We start from the raw sequence: 23106 nt of genomic DNA, 5'->3' as shown, positions 1-23106 counted from the left end.
AGCTGTTTCTCGAAAAAATACAGCAATTGAGAAAACAGTGATGTCAAATACAACTGTGGCTAAAACTCACGAATCAGGTAAGAAAAGAAAAAGGGAGGTTGCAGAAATTTCACAAACTTCTGAAAACAGAAAAAAATCTATGAAAAGAATCGATCGTAAGTGGGAAGAAAAAGAACTAGAGAAAGGAGCCATAAATGATGTTTTCAAAAACAATATAGAACCCCATATACTAAATGAATGGAGACAACAAAATTTGAAGCCAATCGATGTGTTTAAATTATTTTTTGATAAAAAATTTATGGACTATCTTTGCAAAGAAACGGTAAAGTATGCTTCACAAAAATCCTGTCCTTTCTCTTTGTCCGTTGACGATTTATATAAATACTTCGGCATCCTTATTCTCTCTGGATACCATCCACTGCCTTCTAGAAGAATATATTGGGAATGTCGAGGGGACCCTCACTCACATCTACTAAGTAATACTATGAGTCGAAACAGATTTGAACAGATTCATAGATTTTTACACTTTAACGATAATACGTTGTACCAACAAACCAATAAAGCATTCAAAGTTCAACCCCTAATTGACCATCTAAATGAACGTTTTCATTATTACCTCCAGCCAGTGAACGGAAGTTTCTCAGTGGACGAAGCGATGGAGCCGTATTATGGGCATCATTCAATGAAGCAATTTATCCGAGGAAAACCCATCCATTACGGATATAAATTCTGGTGTATTGCGACCAGTAAAGGTTACCTTGCAAAATTTCTTTCCTATACTGGAAGTGGAGATAAATTACAGGGCAACTCATTAGGAAGTTCCGTAACCGAAAAGCTGTGTATAGGGTTTTTACCACAAGAATCTGTTATCTATATTGATAATTTTTTTACATCTTTATCTTTACTGACAAGGTTGAGAGATGAAAAGATACACTGTATCGGCACAATTAGAAAAGACAGAATTGAAAAAGCCCCACTCAAAGAAGTAAAAAAAGAAATTCGTGGAACTTCCCACGCTCTATATAGCGAAGAACATCAGCTCACTCTTGTTCGCTGGAATAACAATAATGAAGTTACTATGGCAACTAATATTTCAACTCCAGAAATATTTACTATAGGAAACTGTAACAGATGGTCCAGAAAAGACAGAAAAATTATAGCGGTCCCTCAATCAAACGTTGTGCAAATGTATAACAAGGGAATGGGTGGTGTAGACTTATTCGATAAGCTAAGAGGTTTATATATAATTCGAATTCGATCCAAAAATGATATTGGGCGATATTTAGATTTTGCTTGAATGGGGCAATAGTCAACATGTGGCTTTTTTACCGCAACATTGAGGCAATTTCTTTATTAGAATTTTACAAACGAATTGTGGAGGCCCTGCTGACAGCTCCAGAAATTCCAACACCACGTGGAGTACGTCCAAAATCTTCAAAACATGTTGCTGATGAAATTCGTTTGGATAATGTGGATCATTTGGTGGACAAAATTGAAAAACAACGAAGGTGCGGCAAATGTGGCAAGTGTACCAAATATCGATGCATTAAATGTAATGTAGGACTTCATCCCGAGAAATGTTTTGTCAAATATCACACGTTGTAAATATTTTAAAATAAAACATATCTTATGAAATATTGTGTCCTTCATTGCCCAGCGTATGATATATCATACGTCAAAAAGAAGACAGTTACAAAGAAAAAAAAACGTAAATTTTGCACATTTCTATTAAAAACAACCTCTCTTTATTTTATTCTGAAGTTTTGATTCAATTTTGATAAAAATTTAATTTTGGGCATTAATGGGTTAATCCATTGTAAATTTTTTTGTAGATCTACTAACGGACAGATGGCGGCACCGTTCACACGGCAGACATTATTGTTTACGCCCACACAAGTTTTGTTTAGTTTAGTTAACGTAGTTGGTGCTAAAAAGGTGTCAAATTTATACTATTCTTTTTTACAAAACGGAACCTGTTATTCAATTCGAGTAAGTACGTTAAAAAATCCCTTGTCTTGAAAAAATCCATGAAAAACTAGGAACGAGGTTCTTATACTTCATCTATTGATAAAGACCATGGAGTTATTTTTTTTAAATGGAAAGACAACAATGTAGTAGCTGTAGCATCTACAAGTTTTGGTGTCAATCCGCTTGGTCAGGTAAAGAGATATGTAAAAAGGAACCAAAATACATCAACATATATAGACCAGACTTAATTGGGAAGTATAATAACTCCATGGGAGGAACATATTCAATGGCCAAAACATATCGTGTTATAGAATTGGTATCCGATCCCGAAAATGGTGGTGGTGTATACGTAGCTTCCTCTTAGATGCAGCAATTCATAATGCCTGGATATTACATAAAAAAATTAATGACCAATTACCACAGCTAGATTTCCGACAGAATATAGCCCAGTATTATCTCTAAAAACTTCAAAATCCACCAAAAGGAGGGATTTTAGATCATCTTAGATATGATGGTCGAGATCATTTGTTAGTGTATGTTCCAAATAATAAAGGAAGATGCTATGCTGGTAACAACTGTTCTTCAAGTACAATAACAATGTGTACAAAATGTGATGCAGGCTTATGTTTGGACTCTAATTCTATATTTCACAAAAATTGATGGAAAATTTAGTTTTAAGTTTATTATGTCAAATTTGTTCACAGTAGTGCCTAGCGTTACATATAGGTAACACCTTTTTTGACTTCAATTCAATACAGTTTTTTATTATACCGTAAAATTTATTATATTTAAGTTATTTAACAGGTCATTTTATTTCATTAAATCGAAAACTTGGTAAGAATTAAATTCAGGGGCACTAATGGGTTAAGTTTAATTTTTCTTCTTACCTCTCGTTGTAATATGGAAGAAAACTTGGCATATCCTTTCCACGAATAGTTACTGAACACATTCTCGTCGTGGTCATATCTAAGTTTACTATTTTCTGGGGTGCGACTGTCTTCTACTTCATACTGATATTGGTAAAGAGTAGGGAAATAGTGGGCTTGTAAAGGTTCTCTGCACGTGCGACCTTCCACACGCGATTGACATTTACATTGACCAGTTTTCTTATCACAAACCGTATTGACAGATCCTCCAATATCGCAACCACAATCTGAAAAATTATAAAGCAACAATTTTGTTTAGTTATTTTATAGCCACATAGGCCAATGTAGCGCCACTTAAGATTAAAAATATTTATCTTACATTAGTCAGATAAAGAACCTTCTCACTATAGTGAAAAGCGAATAGTTTGCAGTTTTCTTTTAGGCACTGACTTGACGTTGACGGTAAGGTACACTTTTTTTCTTGTGATTATGTTGTGCAGTTGTGTATGATGTGTTTATATGTATCTACAGAAGTGACAAATTCAAAATATAAATATACACTTCATATGTATTCGACCATTTTATAATAATCATTTTATTGACTCTTCGCTTTTGTTGGGAATGATTCCTGTAACAGTTCTTGTATTTTGGAATTTATTCAGTGACTGATGTAGCTGAACTTTATTGCCTGAAAACTCTGAATTTCAGAGCTTCCTCTGCTGCTAGAGCAAGCTCTTTATTGAATGGTATAATGTTATTGTTTTGTCATGTAGTCAATGTATGAGACCATGCATTCGTGATATAGATAATTCTTGTAAAATAGTAATTGGTGTTTTTGTTGGCAATTTAATAGAACGTAATGTTACGACCCAACAAGTAAACCAAGGTGACATACTAATAGTGATGGGCGATATGAACGCTAAAGTTGGAGAAGACAATATTAACTTAGAAACCGTAATGGGCAAACATGGCCTAGGAATGATGAATGAAAACGGAGAGCGCTTTACAAATTTTTGTTCCAGTCATAGTTTAGTTATTGGTGGAACAATCTTTCCACATAAAAATTTTCACAAGGTAACATGGACTGCACCTGGCCATAAAAGAGAAAATCAAATAGACCACATCGCTATATCAAAAAGATGGAGATCATCTCTTCTTGATGTACGTAATAAAAGAGGAGCAGACATCGCAAGTGACCATCATCTCGTAATTGGTACCATTAAAATCAAGATGGCAAAAAACAAAACCACGCGAAACACCAAGAGACCAACATACAATCTAGATAAACTAAAAACGGTCCCAGGAAGACATATGTTTAGAGAGGAACTTCAACTCAAAACAAGAGAACGTGAAATAAATAGCTGGGAAGATTTCGCAGATGTTTTGACAGAAATAGCTGAAGACAAACTGGGTAAAAAAGAAAAAGATAGAAAGGAATGGATATCAGATGAAACATGGAATCTTATCGAGGAAAGAAAACAACGAAAAAAAGATATCCTGCAAGCAAGAACTGTAGAAAGAAGAGCACACCGACAACAGGAATATCAAACAATAAATAAATCAGTTAAAAGAAAAGCAAGAAGAGACAAAAGAAGGTGGGCTGAAGAACTTGCAAAACAAGCAGAAACAGCTGCACAACACAACAGAACTAGGGAGCTTTACCAAATTACTAGACGACTAACACAAAAAGGGTCCAACTGTTCGAACATTGTAAGATCCAAAACAGGCGAATTACTTACTACAACAGATGACCAAGTAGAGAGATGGAAAGAGCATTTTCAGGAGATGCTAGGTATTCCCCGAGATAACACAGACGAAATTGTCGAAAACCCGCAGAATATAGACTTGCATATTTCTTGCGAGGCCCCTTCCAAAACGGAGATAATAGCAGCTATCAAATCTCAGAAACAACAAGTCACCGGGAATCGATAACATTGCTGCTGAAATACTTAAAGCTGATCCGCATCTAACTGCTGAACTTTTGCTCCCCATAATCCGAGAGGCATGGGAAACAAACCACATTCCAGCAGGCTGGAAAAAAGGTAACATTATCAAGCTTCCAAAAAAAGGCAACCTCACCCTGTGCAAAAATTGGAGAGGAATAACCTTGCTTACTGTCATAAATAAAATTTTCGCGACCATCATACTGAAAAGAATAACAAACAAGGTTGAGTTTCGAGCTAATCAAGCAGGCTTTAGACCAGAATCCTCCTGCATAGACCACATTAATACTGTGAGGGTAATAATGGAACAATCGGTTGAATGGAACACACCCCTATACATGGTTTTTGTTGATTTTGAACGTGCCTTTGATAGCTTGTCTCACGCTGCTGTATGGAAAATTTTAGAGCTAAGAAACATCCCGCAAAAAATAATTTCTATTATAAAGTCACTATATACTGATGCGAAATGCAGCGTGACACACAATGGGATCAACAGTGACAAATTCAACGTACTTACTGGAGTTAGACAGGGATGCGTGCTTTCTCCGTTTCTTTTTAACATAGCTATAGACTATGTTCTCTCCAAACTAGACTCTGACACAAGAGGGATACAATGGACGTTAACCACACGCCTAAGCGATCTAGAATACGCGGACGATATCTGTCTATTAGGTCAAAGGTTCCAAGATCTGGCTTACCAATTGGAAAAACTTTCCACTGAAGCCAATAAAATAGGTTTGAAAATCAATATTAGTAAAACCAAGTCCATGAGAATAAATGCAAGGAACAACACGCTATTTACTATCGACAATATGCAGATTGAAAATGTGGAAAACTTTACGTATCTTGGAAGTGTCATAACAGAAAACGGAGGTACAGAAGACGATATTCGTATGAGGATACGAAAAGCCCAACAAGCTTTCAGCACGCTCAACCCTGTTTGGAGATCTGGCGAGTATACTACAAGGACAAAGATCCGAATGTTCCGATCAAATGTCATGTCTGTTCTACTCTACGGATGTGAAACCTGGAAAGTGACAAACACCCTCACAGACAAACTGCAGGTCTTTGTTAACAAATGTCTACGAAGAATTGTTCGTATATTCTGGCCTAACACCATCAGAAACGACGATCTGCTACACCTGGCCGAACAAAAGAGGGTACAAAATGAAATTAAGTCCAGAAAGTGGGGTTGGATCGGTCACACACTCCAAAAAAATAGTTGCAGTATCGCAAAGACTGCCCTAGAGTGGAATCCCCAAGGGAAAAGAAAAAGAGGTCGCCCAGTACAAACTTGGAGAAGATCCATCATGGACGAGATAAGAGGCCAAGGAAAGTCTTGGATTCGATTCGATTCTCAGTATCTTGGTGTACATTTGTACATGGTGTATATGTATACATGGTGTAACATGACAGAATACTGAGAATCATAATGTGGGAATGAATTTAATTACACCAGCAGTCATCTCCATGATGCAACTGAGTATCTACCCTTTGACAAATAAAGTGTAGCTAGACTGGAACACATTTTTTAGCAGCTAAGCAACCAGGAGTCAAAGCAGTAGTGTTTTAGAAAACTGTTGTTTCTTATATTCAATCTTTTGACATATTTTGTTAAATGCTCTTTAAAATATAGCGTCCTATCTAATGTCAAATCGGTGTTTTGTTGTGGAGAGGTATGATACTTCAAACAGTATGTTGAGTTCTCTGCTATCTAGGTTTTTGTTTAAGGATAAACAAGTAAGCTATGTTTTGTAATTATCGGTTGATGTCTTCTCTTGCTGAAATATTGTAACGTAGCTACGTCACATGTGTCTATCTAGATTCTAGATGGATATCACGAGCAGAGAACAATAGCTTTGCACGCTATAACTGTTCTATAAGAGGACACCTCTCTTACCATCGTCTCGATCCAACCCAGCTCGCTGATGATGAATCTTTTGCAAATAAAGGATACAGGAGTCTTTTCTTATCGTTATCTCAGTCAAGCTCAACATTCTGAAGACGAGTTGTGCATAAGGAACGGACGAAGAGTCGAGTTAAAAACTACGATGTAAGGTTCACAATCCTAAGTAAGTAGTTTGTCTCAGTTCAACCCGCTATAAAGCTTCGTTTCCGGACTGTGACGGCGGCCTGGGTATTTAGTTACTGGCAGATAATTTGTTCAACAAGTTATAAGCTTCTGCCTTTGCAACTCTCAATAGAGAGTCGCTTTTAACGAATTTACCGTGGATGTCCTTACTATATTTACTTTACTATAGCATCTGGCCTTTCGAGTGTCTTTTGGTGTTATGTATGCTCTAGTTTTCTTAAGTTTAGTTTCTATCTCCATAAGAAAATGCAGGTATGCGTCTTCTTGACAATAAATGTACTCGTAAGGACATAGTAAGAATTAAAGAAATAAGAAACGTATGGTGAACATACGTTATCAATAAAGAGACTTAAAATGCAATAAAAGCATGTCCCAAATATCAACAACATTGGAAAAAACCAAAATACTTACCAATACATCCGAACAAATTATCCTCTTCTAGTTTGTAGGTTCCGTCAGCGCATACTGAGCATGACCTAGATATAACCGAAGGTTTACAAACACATTGTCCATCTTCAGGATCGCAAACTCCGATTCCTCCTAAAACACCACTTGTGTTACACTTACAATCCTCACAACCGTTAGGATTGTTAAGATTTAAGTTCCAAAATAGTGATTTGCATTTGTTGCAGATCCTTCCTTCTACGCGTTCTTTGCACTGACATAGTTCACCCGCGGGTACTGATCCACATCCAGCAAAACCTTCCACTACACCAGCAGGATGGCAGTTACAATCTAAAACAGATAAAATTTCATAAATGTACTACACAATATTGGGGAGAGGTGGTATAGTTGATCCCGGTGGGATACTTGATCCCCATTTAAATTTGGCGCCCAATGATATCCTATTACTGTTCTGTTGACTCACTTGGGTAGAGGCCATACTGTTTACTTTGTTTTGACAAATGGCTGCTACTTCAGAACATGCTTGACATTTTATTCAAGATAGTTGGTCCTATTAAATGGGGGATACTTGATCCCAGGATCAAGTATCCCACTTTGTGTTTCTTTTAATCTCGTGTTGGATGTAATTAATTGTATTCATGTTTATTTTTTCAGATGCCACGTAAGTACTCAACTAAAATAAGAGCAACGAAAAGAGTTCCACCTGATGCAGAAAATCAAAGCATTCGCTAGGCAGTTCGTAATAAATGTCATGACATTAATAAATGTCATGACATTGAAGAGGTTGTGCGGAAAAAACATGATATCTCTCCCAGGCTACAAGGTACGCCAGGTTTTTTCACTTGACCAGGAAAAAGAACTTGGTATGTTTTCGAAAGATATGTCCAAGATGTATTACGGTCTTACTGTGGTGCAATTGCGCAAATTGGCATACTCCTATGCTGCAACAAATAGGATATCATATCCCCCTGCCTGGGATAAAACAAAGCAAGGTGGCCGCGACTGGTACCAAGGTTTTCTTGATAGAAACCCTACGCTGTCATTAAGGACACCCGAAGCCACAAGCTTGGAACGAAGCTCAGCTTTTAATCGTCACACAGTTGGTACATTCTTTAATCAATTAACGAATATTTATACACGGTATCAGTTTCCTCGTGAACGTATATGGAATATTGACGAAACTGGCCTCACTACAGTACACAAACCTGCTAAAATAATTGCTGTGAAAGGGTCGAAGCAGGTGGGCAAAATTACATCTGCAGAACGAGGCGAACTGGTTACGGTGTGTGCTGGCATTAATTCTGCAGGGGGTCACACGCCTCCTTACATGACATTTCCGAGAAAAAACTGGCAATCAATAAGAAAAAAGCAGAAAAGCTTCCAACACTTAGAAACACTGAACTTTTCGATTCGACTGATGAAGAGGAGGATGATCTTCCCAGCCTTCTAGATAGCAGCGGTGGCTCTGATTTCCTTTTAGATGATGAGCTTATTGATGGCACGGATCCTGAGCCAGACGACTACGTTTTAGTCAAGTTTTGTACTAAAAAAACAATGAAGTTTTATGTTGGAAAAGTTTTGTGGCTGAAAGAAAATACATTGGAAGTTAAATTCTTAAGGCAGAAGGGACTAGAAGGAAGCTGTTTCACTTTTCCAACAGTAGAGGACGTCAGCGAAGTGGACCGAACAGACGTACAAAAGCTGCCGCAGCCGTCCGTCAGCAGAACGGCCAGGACTGTTGACATTATAATATTTAACCATAGATTTAATGCTAGTTTTCTAAATAATTGTTCTTTTTTGGCTCAATTTATTTTTGTATTTTATGTTTTTATTTAATAAAGTAGGTAGTTTAATTTGTTTCATTGTTTAATTTAATTACCTTTCATAATTGGCAATAATTACTTATGTTATGCATCATAGGTGGGATACTGATCTACCTTATTTGTTCTACAAGAAAGAGATTCTAGGTGAACTCCCAGTGGAAGGAGATAACCACATTATGAACCTGTTTAATGAAATTAAGAAAATAACTATTATGGTCTGAAATAATCTTTACACTAAAGCCGGGATCAACCATCCTACCTTTCCCCTTGTTTACACTAAAACAGGGATCAACCATCCCACCTCTCACCTTGTTTGAGATTTCACTTTAATTAATAAAAACTACAGAAATCGATATCATATTATTAAAAAATGTCTACATGTATATGAACATGTTTTAGTCTTCTTACTTTGATCATTCTTACATGTTTTAGTCGAAAATATGATTCCAGAATATGATGTACTAAATATTATTACAAAAGGCTGTAAACTAATCGATATAATAATAAACCTTACCTTCGCATGCAGGAAAGTTGTAATATCCTTCTTTACAAGCGTTACACTGTTGCCCGGCAAAATTTTCTTTGCACTCACATTTCCCATTTTGATCACAAGACAAACCAATAGATCCGGCCTCATCGCACTCACAAGCTGAAACATTATTGGTTCATAAAAACTTTGTATGAAATTTACATGTAAGTACCTACCGTTACAATTAGGATAGTCATAATAACCAGGGCTACATTGGCTACACGTTTTCCCGGCATAGTTGAACAAGCAAGAACATTTTCCAGACGCACTGCAACTGGTTCCGTGAGATCCCGTCTTACTACAGTCACAAGGTTTGCAATCAGGGTAACCGTAGTAACCCAAAAGACATGTATCACAACGTTGGCCACCATATCCCGGTTTGCATATACAAGTTCCGTTGCTTTTGTTGCAGATCTCCGGTTCAGTACCGCTGGTATCACAATCACAGTCTAAAATAATGTTTCAGAATTTAACAATCATAAAAAAATGGGTAATAAGGATATCAAAAAATTACCTTATTAGTAACGCTCAGATATATTATAAATATGATGGTATAGATTTATTTTCATTTAATTAAACCTATTGGTCCTTTTCTGTTTATTAAAGCATAGGGTTCCTGTACAATGTTAACACATAAAGCCAAGAGTCGAAGAATTTAATTATAGTGCGAATTGAGCGATGAATGATTACTACTAGGTCACGTTGTTCTAGAGCAGATTTATGTACTTCAAATTTAGAACGGCGTCACTATATTAAATTCTAATGTAAATACTTCTATTGTCACCTTGTGATCTATAATATACTGGGTGTTTTAAAAAGGTATGTCATAAATTATATCACGTATTCTGGGGACAAAAATAAATTGATTGAATCCAACTTCATACAACAATCATAAAAAAGAAACATCAAAATCTAAACGCACAAATAAATTTGAAGTGGGGTGTGCAGCCCTAAATCCCCCCAAACTTTTGAGTACGTTCAAATCAAATCAATTTTGTGGCATCATTAGTTTAACACGTTATTTTTTTAATTTTTTTTGCCTCATCACTTTTTTCAAAAAACAGTGTTTATTGAGTTACGGCCCTTTTCATTAACCTTTAAAAAATTACGTGCAACTAAATAAATGGCTTAAATGAATTAACAAGTACAAAAAATGCCTATAACCTCTATAAATATGATATTACAATAAATATTCAAAATAACCCCCATTTTTTCAATACACATTCGGTATCGTTTTAATAAGGAAAACCGAATGAGCTGAAAAATCATATTTTTCTGACGAAATTGATTTGCAGCTTCAATTATTCTAACCCTCAATTGTTGTTCGTCCTCTATTGTTACAGAATACACTTTCTCTTTCATAAACTCCCAAAAGCAAAAGTCCATGGGGTTAAGACCTGGACTTCTGGGTGGCCAAGAAATAGGTGCGTCACGACCCCTTCCAATCCACCGACCAGGATACTGCTTGCAAAGGTATTCCCGGACTTCATTACTGTAATGCGGTGGAGCGCCATCTTGTAGAAACCACATATTTTGCCTTATTACAATAACAACTTCTTCCAAATACTCTTGGAAATCGTTTGCCAAGAACTGCAAATAATTATCACCATTTAAATTGTTGGGAAGAAATACTGGGCCTATTAGATCGTTATCCACAATTCCTGTCCAAACATTAACTTTGAAAGTCCGTTGGTGATGAGTCGTTTTTTTGGCGTGAGGATTTTCGTCGGCCCAAATGTGCTCGTTATGATGGTTTCTTATTCCATTTCTAATAAAGGTAGCCTCGTCGGTAAACAAAATATTTCTAATAAAACTAACATTTCGAGTGTTTTCCATTAACAACCAATCGCAAAATCCAATCCGTTTAGGATAATATTCAACCAATAACTCTTGAACCGTTGTTAAGTGATAGGGTTTAAGCAGCTGATCCTTCAAACGCCTCCAAACCCTTACGTGAGGAACATTTAGTTGAGCAGCTATTACCCATATTCTTGTTACAGGGACTTCTTCAATGATTTCTAAAATGTCTTCATCAGTTGCATCCATTATTGGACGACCACTATTGCCAGCAACTTGCGGTTGGAATGTACCCGTTTCCCGTAAACGACGATCGATGGTTAGAAATAATCGTCTATCGGGTGTATTTCGATTGGGGAGTTTTACTGCATAACGCCTACGATATTCCTGATAGTTTATTGAAATCATAATTTAATCTGGTATTATCTGACCACCGGTATATCAAAATTTTTAATATTAATCTTATTCACACAATAAATGATAGCTTCAAATTATTGACTATTATTGATGGAACTGTTTGTAATTATCGTATCCTTAAAAACTAATTGTAATTTTATGGCCAACTAGGAAAAAACTAGTTTTTCGAAAAAGTGATAAGAGGCAAAAAAGTTTTAAAAATAATGTGTTAAACTAATGATGCCACAAAATTCATTTGATTTGAACGTACTCAAAAGTTTGGGGGGATTTAGTGCTGCACACCCCTCTTAAAATTTTTCTGTGCGCTTAGATTTTGTTGTTTCTTTTGTATGAAAAATGCTTTCAGAACAAGAAAGTAACTTGTCCATTTTTATTACAAAATGTCAAGTAGTTTAGGAGATAATGCAAAAAAACAATTTTTATTTTGTAACTTCAAAGGGCTGTAACTTTTTTTGTGTACACCTTTGTACTAAGGTAAGTTGGATTCAATCAATTTATTGTATACCCAAGTATAGTGTTTATATATAATCAAGTTATTTGTATTGTATAGTGTCAACACCCTGTATACTACATTTCTCTTTTCTTAATTTCTCTGACAGTTTCTTAATTATTAGAGCAATTTTCACGCAGTGTTATTTCTCCGAGAAAATTTAGTTTATCTAGAGACTTTATGTTAAGTATATCCCCCTCTTCTATCTCATATTTATGCAAGAATAGGTTATTGCTCCCAATATTCTGGTTTCTCTTTTACCAAAGTCTTCATTTGGTCTGCTTAAGTATTGGACATCTTCCTCTTGGTCTTCGGCTTTCTACCTTCCCATTCTACTACCGATAGTTCCATGGTCCCCGTTCTTCTAGTAATGTGAACGAAGTAATTTAAGTATACTCGGTTTACTTTTTTTTAATAACCTGTGTTTTATATGAAGCTCTTACAGAATTGACAGGTTGATTCTATGTTATGTCCAGGACGCCATTAGAATTCTTCTATAGATCGACATTTTAAAGGCTTCGATCTTACTCCTATCGATTTTTTTGAGAATTGCGGCGTGCATTCTTTTTGGGAGATTTTATGTGGTGTGCACTCTTTTTCCGCTTATCCAGCTTTTTATTCCATTATAACCACCAATATTTGAGGTTTTTCTTTGTTTATCAATTTATATATACGTATATACAAAACTAGAAATGACTTTTGAAAATCATACAATCGGTACGCCCACTTGATGCGCAGCAAAATTTCCAGTAATCATCTTAGTAAGGGAAGTAAACTGGACGTGTAAACTTAATCTTTTATTCGGACAATGCATCTACTCTTGCAAAAACCGTAGAGAGAAGACGGTAAAATGAAAGTGCGCGATTGCATTTCCTTTCAATTCGAGCTCCACCATTGTCCTATACGTGTTTCGAGGTTTAATCTCTCCTCAGGAAAATTTGTGGTAGCTAGAATTGAAATGAAATGCTGTTTATCTATATGGCAGTTCTAGTAACATAACATACCTGTGTACGCCTGTAGTGACCTCTATATGAAGCAACAAAAAGTGAGTAGACTTCTATTCTATAGCGAATTGGATAAGCTGCGAATCCAAAATTGCTGTAAGCTATTAGACAATGTATAGGAATAACCTTTTATTCCGACAATATACCTACAGATTAGACTATGGGTTTTCTTTTCGATTTGTATTTCCTCAGTACTATCAATTTGTTCTTAGAAACATTTCTATCCGTTTTGTAGTCTTTCTAGCATCTTGGTTTTGTGTATTGTTCACGCAGTTTATTTTGCTACTTATATTTTGACGCTATTCCAGAGAATAAAAAAACAATCACCAAGTTGGATCATTATTCACTATTACAATGATAGCGTTCACTATTCGCCCCTAATACCCAGTAAAATCGTCGTCGATTTGACACCAGGTAACCCTTAATGTCAAATCTCCCATCAGAATAAGCTTTCTACATCTGAAGAAGCCGATTTGGAGTAGAGAAAGATCTTTAAATGATTGGTTTAAATATATGCCAAGGTTTTATTTTATAAAGAGAATATTTTGAAAACCAAAAATTCATTTTCGATAAAAAAATAATTTTATTACAATATCTTTCATACTTACAAGCACAATCGTCGTCCTTATAGAAATATCCGTCTCTACATTTTTCACATTTCAGGCCATCGTATTTATTTTTACAAGTACAAGCTCCCGTTTCTTGATTACATGAAGATGATACTGAACCTTGAGGGTTACACTGACACTCTAAAAGCAAAACCAATAACTTTAGTAATGCCTTTTCAAATTTAAATAAAATTAAAGTCAATAACTGAAAGAACAACTCTATGTCGCGGGTATATGATCAAATCTTATTCATATTTTGTATGTGAAATGTTTTTACTGATTTCAAATTATAATAAATTATTCTCGCAAAAACAATTTGTAATTTTTATTCATGGAAGAAGATATATCTTAGATCAAACAATAGTGAAAACTGTACATTGAAGATAATACAATATGTTGATGATTTTCTTGTTTACCCATTTCTGAAAAATATGATAATTTTATAGAAACGTTAGGTAAAATGAACGACTTGTCAAAAAATTGGTTCCAACAAAAAGGATTTAAAATGTCTCCAAACAAATCGAGTGTTTGTATTTTCACCCGACATAATGTATTTACCAAAAATAGATAAATTACAACTGAGTAATCATGAATATAAGTACCAAACTTCCATCAAATATTTGGAAATTATACTTGATCGCAAACTACTTAATATGAGATGCGTCAAGTCCACTTCTGGCACTGGATGTGCCTTTTATGTTCCATCAAGCAACAAAGAAAAATTTTTTAAATTAAATAATTCTTTTTCAATACTCAGTAAATGCAATTTACGAAGCTTTGTTACATTTTAAAAATACACATAACAGGTCTGTAGTCATTGTTTTAGACTCACTTTATGTACTGACAGCTATTCAGACAAAACTATTTCCAAATCATAACTTAAACAATTACGTTTTTCAAATGAAAATAAAATACTTTATAAAATCTATAAAAAAAAAGTACAATGTTTGTGGTTAAAAGCACATATAGCATTATTCTTCATCCAACTGTCTGATCAAAACGGGACTAAAAGGCAAAACAGCAATAAAAAAGCAGAAATGGTCTTGTATAATGTATGGAAAATTCTTTGAAATGAAACGATATATCTGTAAAAAAGGATTTTTGATTAGATTTCAGCAATTTGGCTATAAGAACATTTTCCTACAACCTATACTGACCTGTACATTGAGAGAAGTTGAAAAATCCAGGAGCACATTCTTTGCAATATTTTCCTCCAAAATTGGATTTGCAGGTACATTCTCCTTGAGATGGAGCGCACTGTAGTTCTAAGGTTCCATTGAGATAGCATTCACAAGGTTTGCAATTAGGATAGCCGTAATAGCCAAAGCTACAGCTGTCGCAATTTGGTGGTACGAACTCTTTTCTGCACTCACATCTTCCTGATCCCTCTGCGCAGTTGCCGGTGGAGTAAAAAATGTCGCATTGACATGCTAAAAGTAAATGAATAATTAAATATAAATAAGGTAAAGTAGAAAAGTAGTCTACTACAGAGTGTTTAAGTTTTCAACAAGTACTGATAGCAAATTATTGTTAGAACTAAAAATAAAAGATGACACAAAAAGTAATACTTACGTTGACACACATCTGTTTCGTTCCATTGCTTATTGTAAGGCCTGAAAAACAAATCTTGGCATTTATTGCAGTTAATTCCTTCTGTAAAGTCTCTACAATTTTTGCACTTTCCACCTCCATCGTATCTGCCATGAATATCGAGTGACAGATGTTTCATGTCCACTTCTGGATCATATTCACATTCATCGCTGTGGCCAAAACAGTTGCAAGCTAGAAAAAAAAATAAAACTATGAACTTAGCTAATATTATGAGTAGACTTCGGCAAATATGCAAATAAAAATGTAGAAAATATGCCCATAAATATGCACGTGTTTACCCGAAAATATGCAAATATTTTACAAAATATGCATACAAATAAATAAAAAAATCGTAAAATAGTAACAATTTTATTTAAAAAAAAAAGTGTACATAACTAAATATTTCCTACTATTCATTAAGATTTACATTTATTTTAAGTAACTACATCATTTTTAAGTATGAATAAACTTATTTAGAATTATGGTAACAATAAATGACCAAGTGGTGTTCAAAATTTTCTAACAAAAACTTGTGGCTTCTGTCTGAGTACATATATTTATTTATGGAAAAACTTCGTTCAACATCAACTGATGTAACGGGAGCATTTTTCAAACTAACCAAAACATTTGGTTCTTAATTAATTGTTTCCGAAATATTTCCAGCTAGAACACTGACTACTTCAGAAAGAATATGGTAACCTTTATTTTTTTCCATAGTAGCTTCAAATTTTTTTAAAATATCTTTTCCAATATTACCTCTAACGTTCCGACAACATGACGCAAATTCTTTTATTAATGCTGTACTTTCGAACAATGACAGTTTTAGTGATTCTAACTGAGTAATTGTTTTTTGAACAAAACTAAAATTTGATTTTATAAATGAAAGTTCTTGTTGAAGCAAGTTACTCTGAAAAGTTTGTTTAGAATCCAAAAGAGATTGGAAACTTTCATCTGTTAACGTATCAATTATGTTCTTTATTTTAACAAAATAATCTGCATAAAAATTAGCTGCTTCTAACCATGTTCCCCATCGCGTTAAAATAGGTTGTGGTGGAAGAGGAATGTTAGGTAGCATTTCTTTATAAAGTTGAATTCTTATAGGAGATTTAAGAAATACTTTTTTGACACTGGATATCATGGTATTTACAAGAGGAAACTTTTTTCGTATTTCCTCTGCAACTCTGTTTAATCCATGCGCTACACAAGTAACATGTATTAAATCTGGGAAAAATATTTTTAAATTTTGTCCTGCTTTCACCATATAAGGAGCAGCATCCGATAAAATAAGCAGTAATTTATTAGAAGGAATAGTTGTCGGAAGAAAAAAAGTTGCTAATGTTTCTTGTATAAAACGCGAAATTGTTAAAGCATTTCTCAAGTTGCTGGCATGAAATAAGATGAGATTTTGGTAAGGTATCTTCTTTAAGAACACCAATCAATAAATGAGCAATATACTTTCCTGAGGAATCAGTGGTATCTTAAAGGGTCGACAGGCCGGCGTCAGTAGTTATAACCCAACGCCCTTATAAGGCACTAATGAGACAAACATTTTGTAGGCAAGAAGTACAGTAGGTATGTCACATAATATTCAAGCCGATATTTGTGAAAACGAAAAATCAACTAATATTAATAACTTGTTTTACAACAAATATATTAGCTAATAACTTTTCTAATTCCTAAGTAACTTTAAATGGTATCTATAAAACAGGTACTTACGTTCACAAATAAAAGGAGCATTGTGCTTCGATTGTTTCCAAGCTTTTTGTTCGAATCCTGGACAGCAAGTATTACATTTGGCTCCGCAGGTATGATGTTTACAGTTACACAACAGAACCCTGTTGTCTTGCCGATCCGGAATATCGCAGGCATCTGCGTGTCCATTACACATGCAACGACCTCCTATGCTTATTTCTTTGATGGAATAGAAATACTAAAAAACAGGATGATTAACGATAAGAAAAATAAAATTAAATTAAATAAAGAAAATAAAAATATTTTATGATAAATTGATGAAGTTACAATTTTCATTCGTATTTAATTTGTGGTTCACAAATCTGGACAAATATATACATCAGCTCGAAACAGGCCATCGAAACCCACGGTTTCAATAATTTTCACGCACTACTTCCTATCCCGAGCTAGATATTTTTCAGCCTTTGACAGCCAGATATATTTGTGTGTCAGCTTTAGTGTCAATTATATATTTTGCAAGTGTTATTATTTTTGATTGTCCATATAATTGCGTTGTTTGATTATTTGTCATTTTAAATCCGTATACATCCATCAAAGAATCTTTCGCTTCCATCTATCTAACTTTAGCTCAGTATCAAGATTCCTGGTGTCGCTAATATAGAACACTGTCGAATAAATACGTAACATTACATTCTTATTTTTGCCCCTTTTGATACTTGTTCTACTTTAACGTCGCCTACTCCCATCGCTCTTGCCACCTTTGACCATTTATTAATGTATTTGTTGTTTTTCTTACTTCTTGTTATTAGTGTTATGTTACATAACCCTAATTGCGGCCCTGTTCCATAGCGAAGCCGAGAATACTCCTTACATCGCGAATATTTTACGCACCGTGCGGAGAAATTCTGAGCTCCCCGTAAACGACGCGTAAGAGTACGTTCATAACGGAGACCATCGCATCGTATTCTCGCCTAGAGCATAGCAATGCATTTATTTTACCTGGCGATCGATAATATGGTACGATCCTATGATCGGAGCGAGGGTCGGCGCCTCGTTGTGAGCGCCCACTTAGGTTCCAGAACATGTAGTTCTCCATATTCTGCTTTTTCTGCAAAAATCAGAATGTAACCTCTCACATCCAAATGTAGTCGTTTTTTCACGAATCCTTTTGATCTATAAGGCGATACCACAGACCTATACTCGCGAATAACTTAAAATTAATGAACCTGGCGGGTTAAGAGTTAATAAATTTCCTTTGCGATACATGCAATATTGATTTTTTTTATTAGGTTAATACTTACTCTTCTCGTAACGGTAGGATCCTGTCGAGCCACAGACATAAGATGTCCTAGTAAGTTCTTAGTTCTAAGGAACCTTAAACGTACGTTAGTAGCTCTTGTCCATTCTTGAAGTACCGAGGAGTTGAAATAGTGATTGGCAGATGGTCTCTTCTTCAACAGCGAGATTGGTATCTACAATAAATAACAAAAACAAGACATGAACCGTGTTGCTACATATTATATATATATATATATATATATATATATATATATATATATATATATATATATATATATATATATATATATATACATACAAAAGAACGGATTAATGGGTATGCAGCTGAAATAATAAAACCAAGAGTACTCTTTTTTTTTCAATAATCAAATATATTGCTTTATACCATCCTCAATGATAGCTAAAAAGTTTATGTTTAGTTACAATATATATATAAGTAAAGATTTAACTTACAAATTTGAGATTGCCGTCCATTAGATTGAAATGGTTTGTAAAAAAACCTCGAAAAAAAAACAAACAGCACCATGTTAAGTGGAGTTACAATTTTTTTTAACAAACATTGGTTTAAGGAATGAATAACAATAACATTATCACAGGACACTTTAAAAAAATTTATCTTATTATATCATAAAATTTAAAAGCTTCATTGCTAGGTACAATGTGAAACTTTTTTAACTTTGGTAAAAAAAATTGACAGTCCAGTGAATTGGCGGATTTAAGATGTGTTCGCTGTAGAAAATCTCAAGAGATGGGCAAACATAAATCGAAAACTAGCAAAAAAGAAAAATCGCAGACAATCCTTGTTGAATTGCAGACATTTGGGGCATCAACCGAGACACATTAATTAGGCAGTTTTACCAATAGAGAAGTTTCTAGAAGGACGTGGGATGAAGTGCCATCACAAAATGTTTGAATTGGGCAAAAGGTTAGGTACAAAATTACTAATTAATGAAATTACATCTAATTATAAACGAGAAGAGATGAGTTCTGGGTAAACCAGGTTGCACATTCTTCAACAGGCTGATTTAATACCTTATTTATGCTAATGATATAATCGTTGTAGACAGTACTATAAACGTCTTGGAAGAAAGTTATAAGAGCTGCTCAGAACAGGGGAAAACTGAATATCTTAAAAACTGCCGTAATAGGAGATATCTGTAAATGCCATACAGAAATGTCTAAACGGTTATGAATTCAAACACTGCTCCAATTTGGGTACCCATTCATGCAACAGTCAGTTGAAGAAGAAATATAACAACTGCATAACAAACGCAAAGACTTCTTCTTCTTACGATGCCTATCCGTTCCGGATGTTGGCGATCAATATGGCTATCCTAACTTTGCTTGCTGCTATTCTGAATAGTCCGATTGTCGATGTATTAAACCACTTTCTCAGGTTTTGAAGCCAAGATATTCTTCTTCTCCCTGGTCCTCTCTTTCCAAATACCTTGCCCTGAAGAATGAGTTGCAACAAGCCATATCTCTGTTCATTCCTCATAACATGGCCAAGATATTCTAGTTTGCGCTCTTTGATGGTGTTAATAATCTCGCATTACTTGCCTATTCTACGTAGAACCTCAACATTAGTCACACGATCCACCCATGAAATTCTTAAAATACGTCTGTAACACCACATCTCGAATGCCTAGAGTTTTCTTAAAGAAGTTTCGGAAAGTGTCCAGGCCTCTACTTCGTATAATAACGTAGAAAATACATAGCATCTAATGAGAGAGATTCTGGTAGCAAGTGGTAAATCGTGACTTCTGAAAAGAGACTTCATCATTATGAACGTCGATCTCGCTTTTCCTATGCGTTGTTTTATTTCACTGGAGTGATCCCATTGGCTGTTAATGTTGGTACCAAGGTATGTGTAGCTGTCCACTCTGTCAATTGGATGTTGGTTAACCAAAAGCTGTGTATTTAATATTTCGCGCTTACTGACTACCATGTACTTTGTTTTCTTCGTATTAAGATCAAGTCCGTGTTCTCTACTTATATCTGATATACGCGACATTATTCTTTGCAAACCATCCAGACTATCTGCAAAAACTACTGCGTCGTCGGCATATCTAATGTTGTTTAGACGTATTCCGTTGACTAATACGCCTTCTTGTAGTTCGCCTAGCGCTTACTCGAAGATATATTTAGAGTATATATTAAATAACAGCGGGGACAGAATGCATCCTTGCCTCACTCCTCTATCTATGGAGACTGCCTCTGTCAATTGGTCATCCACTTTAATACTGGCTGTTTGGTTGTAATATAAATTAGATGATTCTTAAGTCCCTATCATCTAACCCCACTTCTTTCAAGATGTTTATAAGTTTATCATGCTTTACTCTAAACGCAAAGACAGCAACTGGAAATAAATGTTTTTTCTAATTCAATAAAACATTTAAAAAATGTCTGCTAAATAGAATATTAAAAACCAAAATTTATTAAGATGTAGTAAGACCAGTGGTACTTTACAAGGCAGAAACTTGGACTCTTGCAAGGAAGAGAGAGAAGCAAGTTCATGGAAGGAGAGCAAGATTTTAAGAAAGGTCTCAAGGCTGTTTATGTCAAGTCATGTGACGTATAACCAGTAACAGCTAAGTGTAAGTTGAAAATTTTCCTCTTATATATCTAACTAACAACAGTTTTTGGTTTTTATAATTTTTATTGTGGCATAATATCAAAATGATGTTATGTCTTACCTCTCCTCCTTCTAAAGGAACGATCTTGGAATACTCTGTTGTACATATAACAGAATTATCTTTAGCAATAGGCGCCAAGCTTTCTTTTCCGAAGAAAGTCTCACAATCCGACGGTGAATCAGAAAAGTATTGCCAAGGAGTGAACGTTTTTCCATAATCAGCCGATTTTTCTAAAATCCATAAACCGGGTCTAGGTGAGTTAGCCATTTTGATGTAAACGTAGGCGACATGAAATTCCTGCAACAAGAAGTAGATTATTGTTTCAAATTAAGAGCATTTTTATAAATAATTTTCGGATTTTCATAATATAATTTGTTTAAAAGATGATAATACATATTACCTATATAATTCTTTCAATAAATAGAAAAAAACGAACAGTCAATGAGAAAATTTATTGTACATTAACCATACGTTGGTGTGGTGTATAAAACTTACGTGCCTGGCGTGGTGGGGTGTGACATACCCTATAGCAAAATACGTCTTGGAAAACTCAATACTTGAGTATCTGCATCAAAAGTATATACTTTTCGTTTGAAATAGTGCATACTATTAAAAAAAATTAAAAAAGTAGTATCACCTCAATCGAATTTGAAACATGTATGTATGAAACAATACACGTAGTGACTTTTTCCGTCTCTTGTTCTGGACACACCACACATCTACCTTGCATTTTTTTACGTTTAGGAAAGGGTTCATCACAATTTGCAGTCTTATAGCCCGGTCTCTCACCCAGTTTTATGCTGTTGCCTTTCTTTTTCATTCCTTTTAATCTGCTATCAGTGACAAACTAGGATATTTCAAATATTTTGGGCGCTTCAATGTATAGTCATTATTGTTGATCTTATAGATTACTTGGGAGTTAATTTCACACATATTCAATGGTCAATGGTGTCAACCCCTTCCTTAGTTACATTGTAGAATGTGACTATTTCTGGCTTCTTAGCGTTTTCTGTAGATGGATCTTTTGTGTCATCATTGTGTAGTTGATAACAAAAGAACATTTTTGTTTTTCTTTGGGATATAGGTTACTAAGGTTCTATTTTTTCGGAAACCAAAAAGTGTTGAATACTGTACTCGATTCTTTGTATTGACCATTGTTCTTATTCTTTCGGATACTACCCACAGATGTTAATTTGTGTTCTTCAAAAAGTTTTTGCATTCGTGGATAATCAGTTAACCAATTATCGAATGTGATATTTCGTTTGCTGCCAGACACTATTGAAATCAATCGTTAAAACTACATTTGTAAGTTTTGTACTCTGTTTGAAAGGACCATCTGGTGGAGAACCACAATAAATTTCCAAGTTTGTCGTACAGTAACATCTTAAATTGACTAAAGCAAAGATTTTGATTCCATATCGAGACAGTTTATTCGGAGTATATTGCCGAAGGCACCTGCCACGAAATGCTTCCAATTTTTCATCAATAGTGAGATACATGCCAGGTTTATAGGTTGAAAATTGTCAGCTACTCTTTCGAAAATACCTCTAATTGGGGCTAATTTATCGATTTTGATTCTACTTATGAGCGTAGCTTCACTGTCAAACCGCAAGCACTTTAGCAGAAATTGAAAGCGTTTTAGAATTTTTTTGAATATTGGGAGTTCTGTGCCATCATTTGCCCAGAAACCTTTCTGGTCAAATTTCGCCGGGAAGATCAATGAGTTTATGCTAAATGAAGTAATCCAAGTACAGCCTTGATTTTATTGCTGGGAGGTATCTTTTACTACATATTGGTGCTCATCGTTGTACGTTCACTTACTGAATTGATTTTCTCAGTTTGTTTTACAGTATCAGCAATGAGTATGCCATCTATGAAAAGCTTCCAACAGTGAATTGCAGTTTTAGCTTCCAGGCAAATGAGAAATTATATTTTCGGCTCTAGTGT

At 34.9% G+C, this 23106-nt stretch overlaps 1 protein-coding gene across 1 annotated transcript in view; it reads right to left on the bottom strand.

Annotated features, from left to right (window-relative positions):
* Positions 1 to 23106, bottom strand: part of LanA (laminin subunit alpha) — a 126945-nt gene that overhangs the window by 58909 nt on the left and 44930 nt on the right. The window contains exons 3-12 of the mRNA XM_072529016.1: positions 21220 to 21456; positions 18526 to 18696; positions 17249 to 17462; positions 15515 to 15724; positions 15100 to 15372; positions 13943 to 14083; positions 9803 to 10075; positions 9612 to 9746; positions 7281 to 7604; positions 2856 to 3121 (exon numbers count right to left, since the gene is read on the bottom strand). Of these exons, the coding sequence (XP_072385117.1) occupies positions 2856 to 3121; positions 7281 to 7604; positions 9612 to 9746; positions 9803 to 10075; positions 13943 to 14083; positions 15100 to 15372; positions 15515 to 15724; positions 17249 to 17462; positions 18526 to 18696; positions 21220 to 21456 (2244 nt within the window). The remainder of the gene's footprint in view (positions 1 to 2855; positions 3122 to 7280; positions 7605 to 9611; positions 9747 to 9802; positions 10076 to 13942; positions 14084 to 15099; positions 15373 to 15514; positions 15725 to 17248; positions 17463 to 18525; positions 18697 to 21219; positions 21457 to 23106) is intronic.

The sequence above is a fragment of the Diabrotica undecimpunctata genome, chromosome 4 (genome assembly GCF_040954645.1).
Source record: "Diabrotica undecimpunctata isolate CICGRU chromosome 4, icDiaUnde3, whole genome shotgun sequence".
Lineage (NCBI taxonomy): Eukaryota > Metazoa > Arthropoda > Insecta > Coleoptera > Chrysomelidae > Diabrotica > Diabrotica undecimpunctata.
Note: the sequence above shows the minus strand (reverse complement) of the source record. Positions and strands in the feature narration are given on the sequence as shown.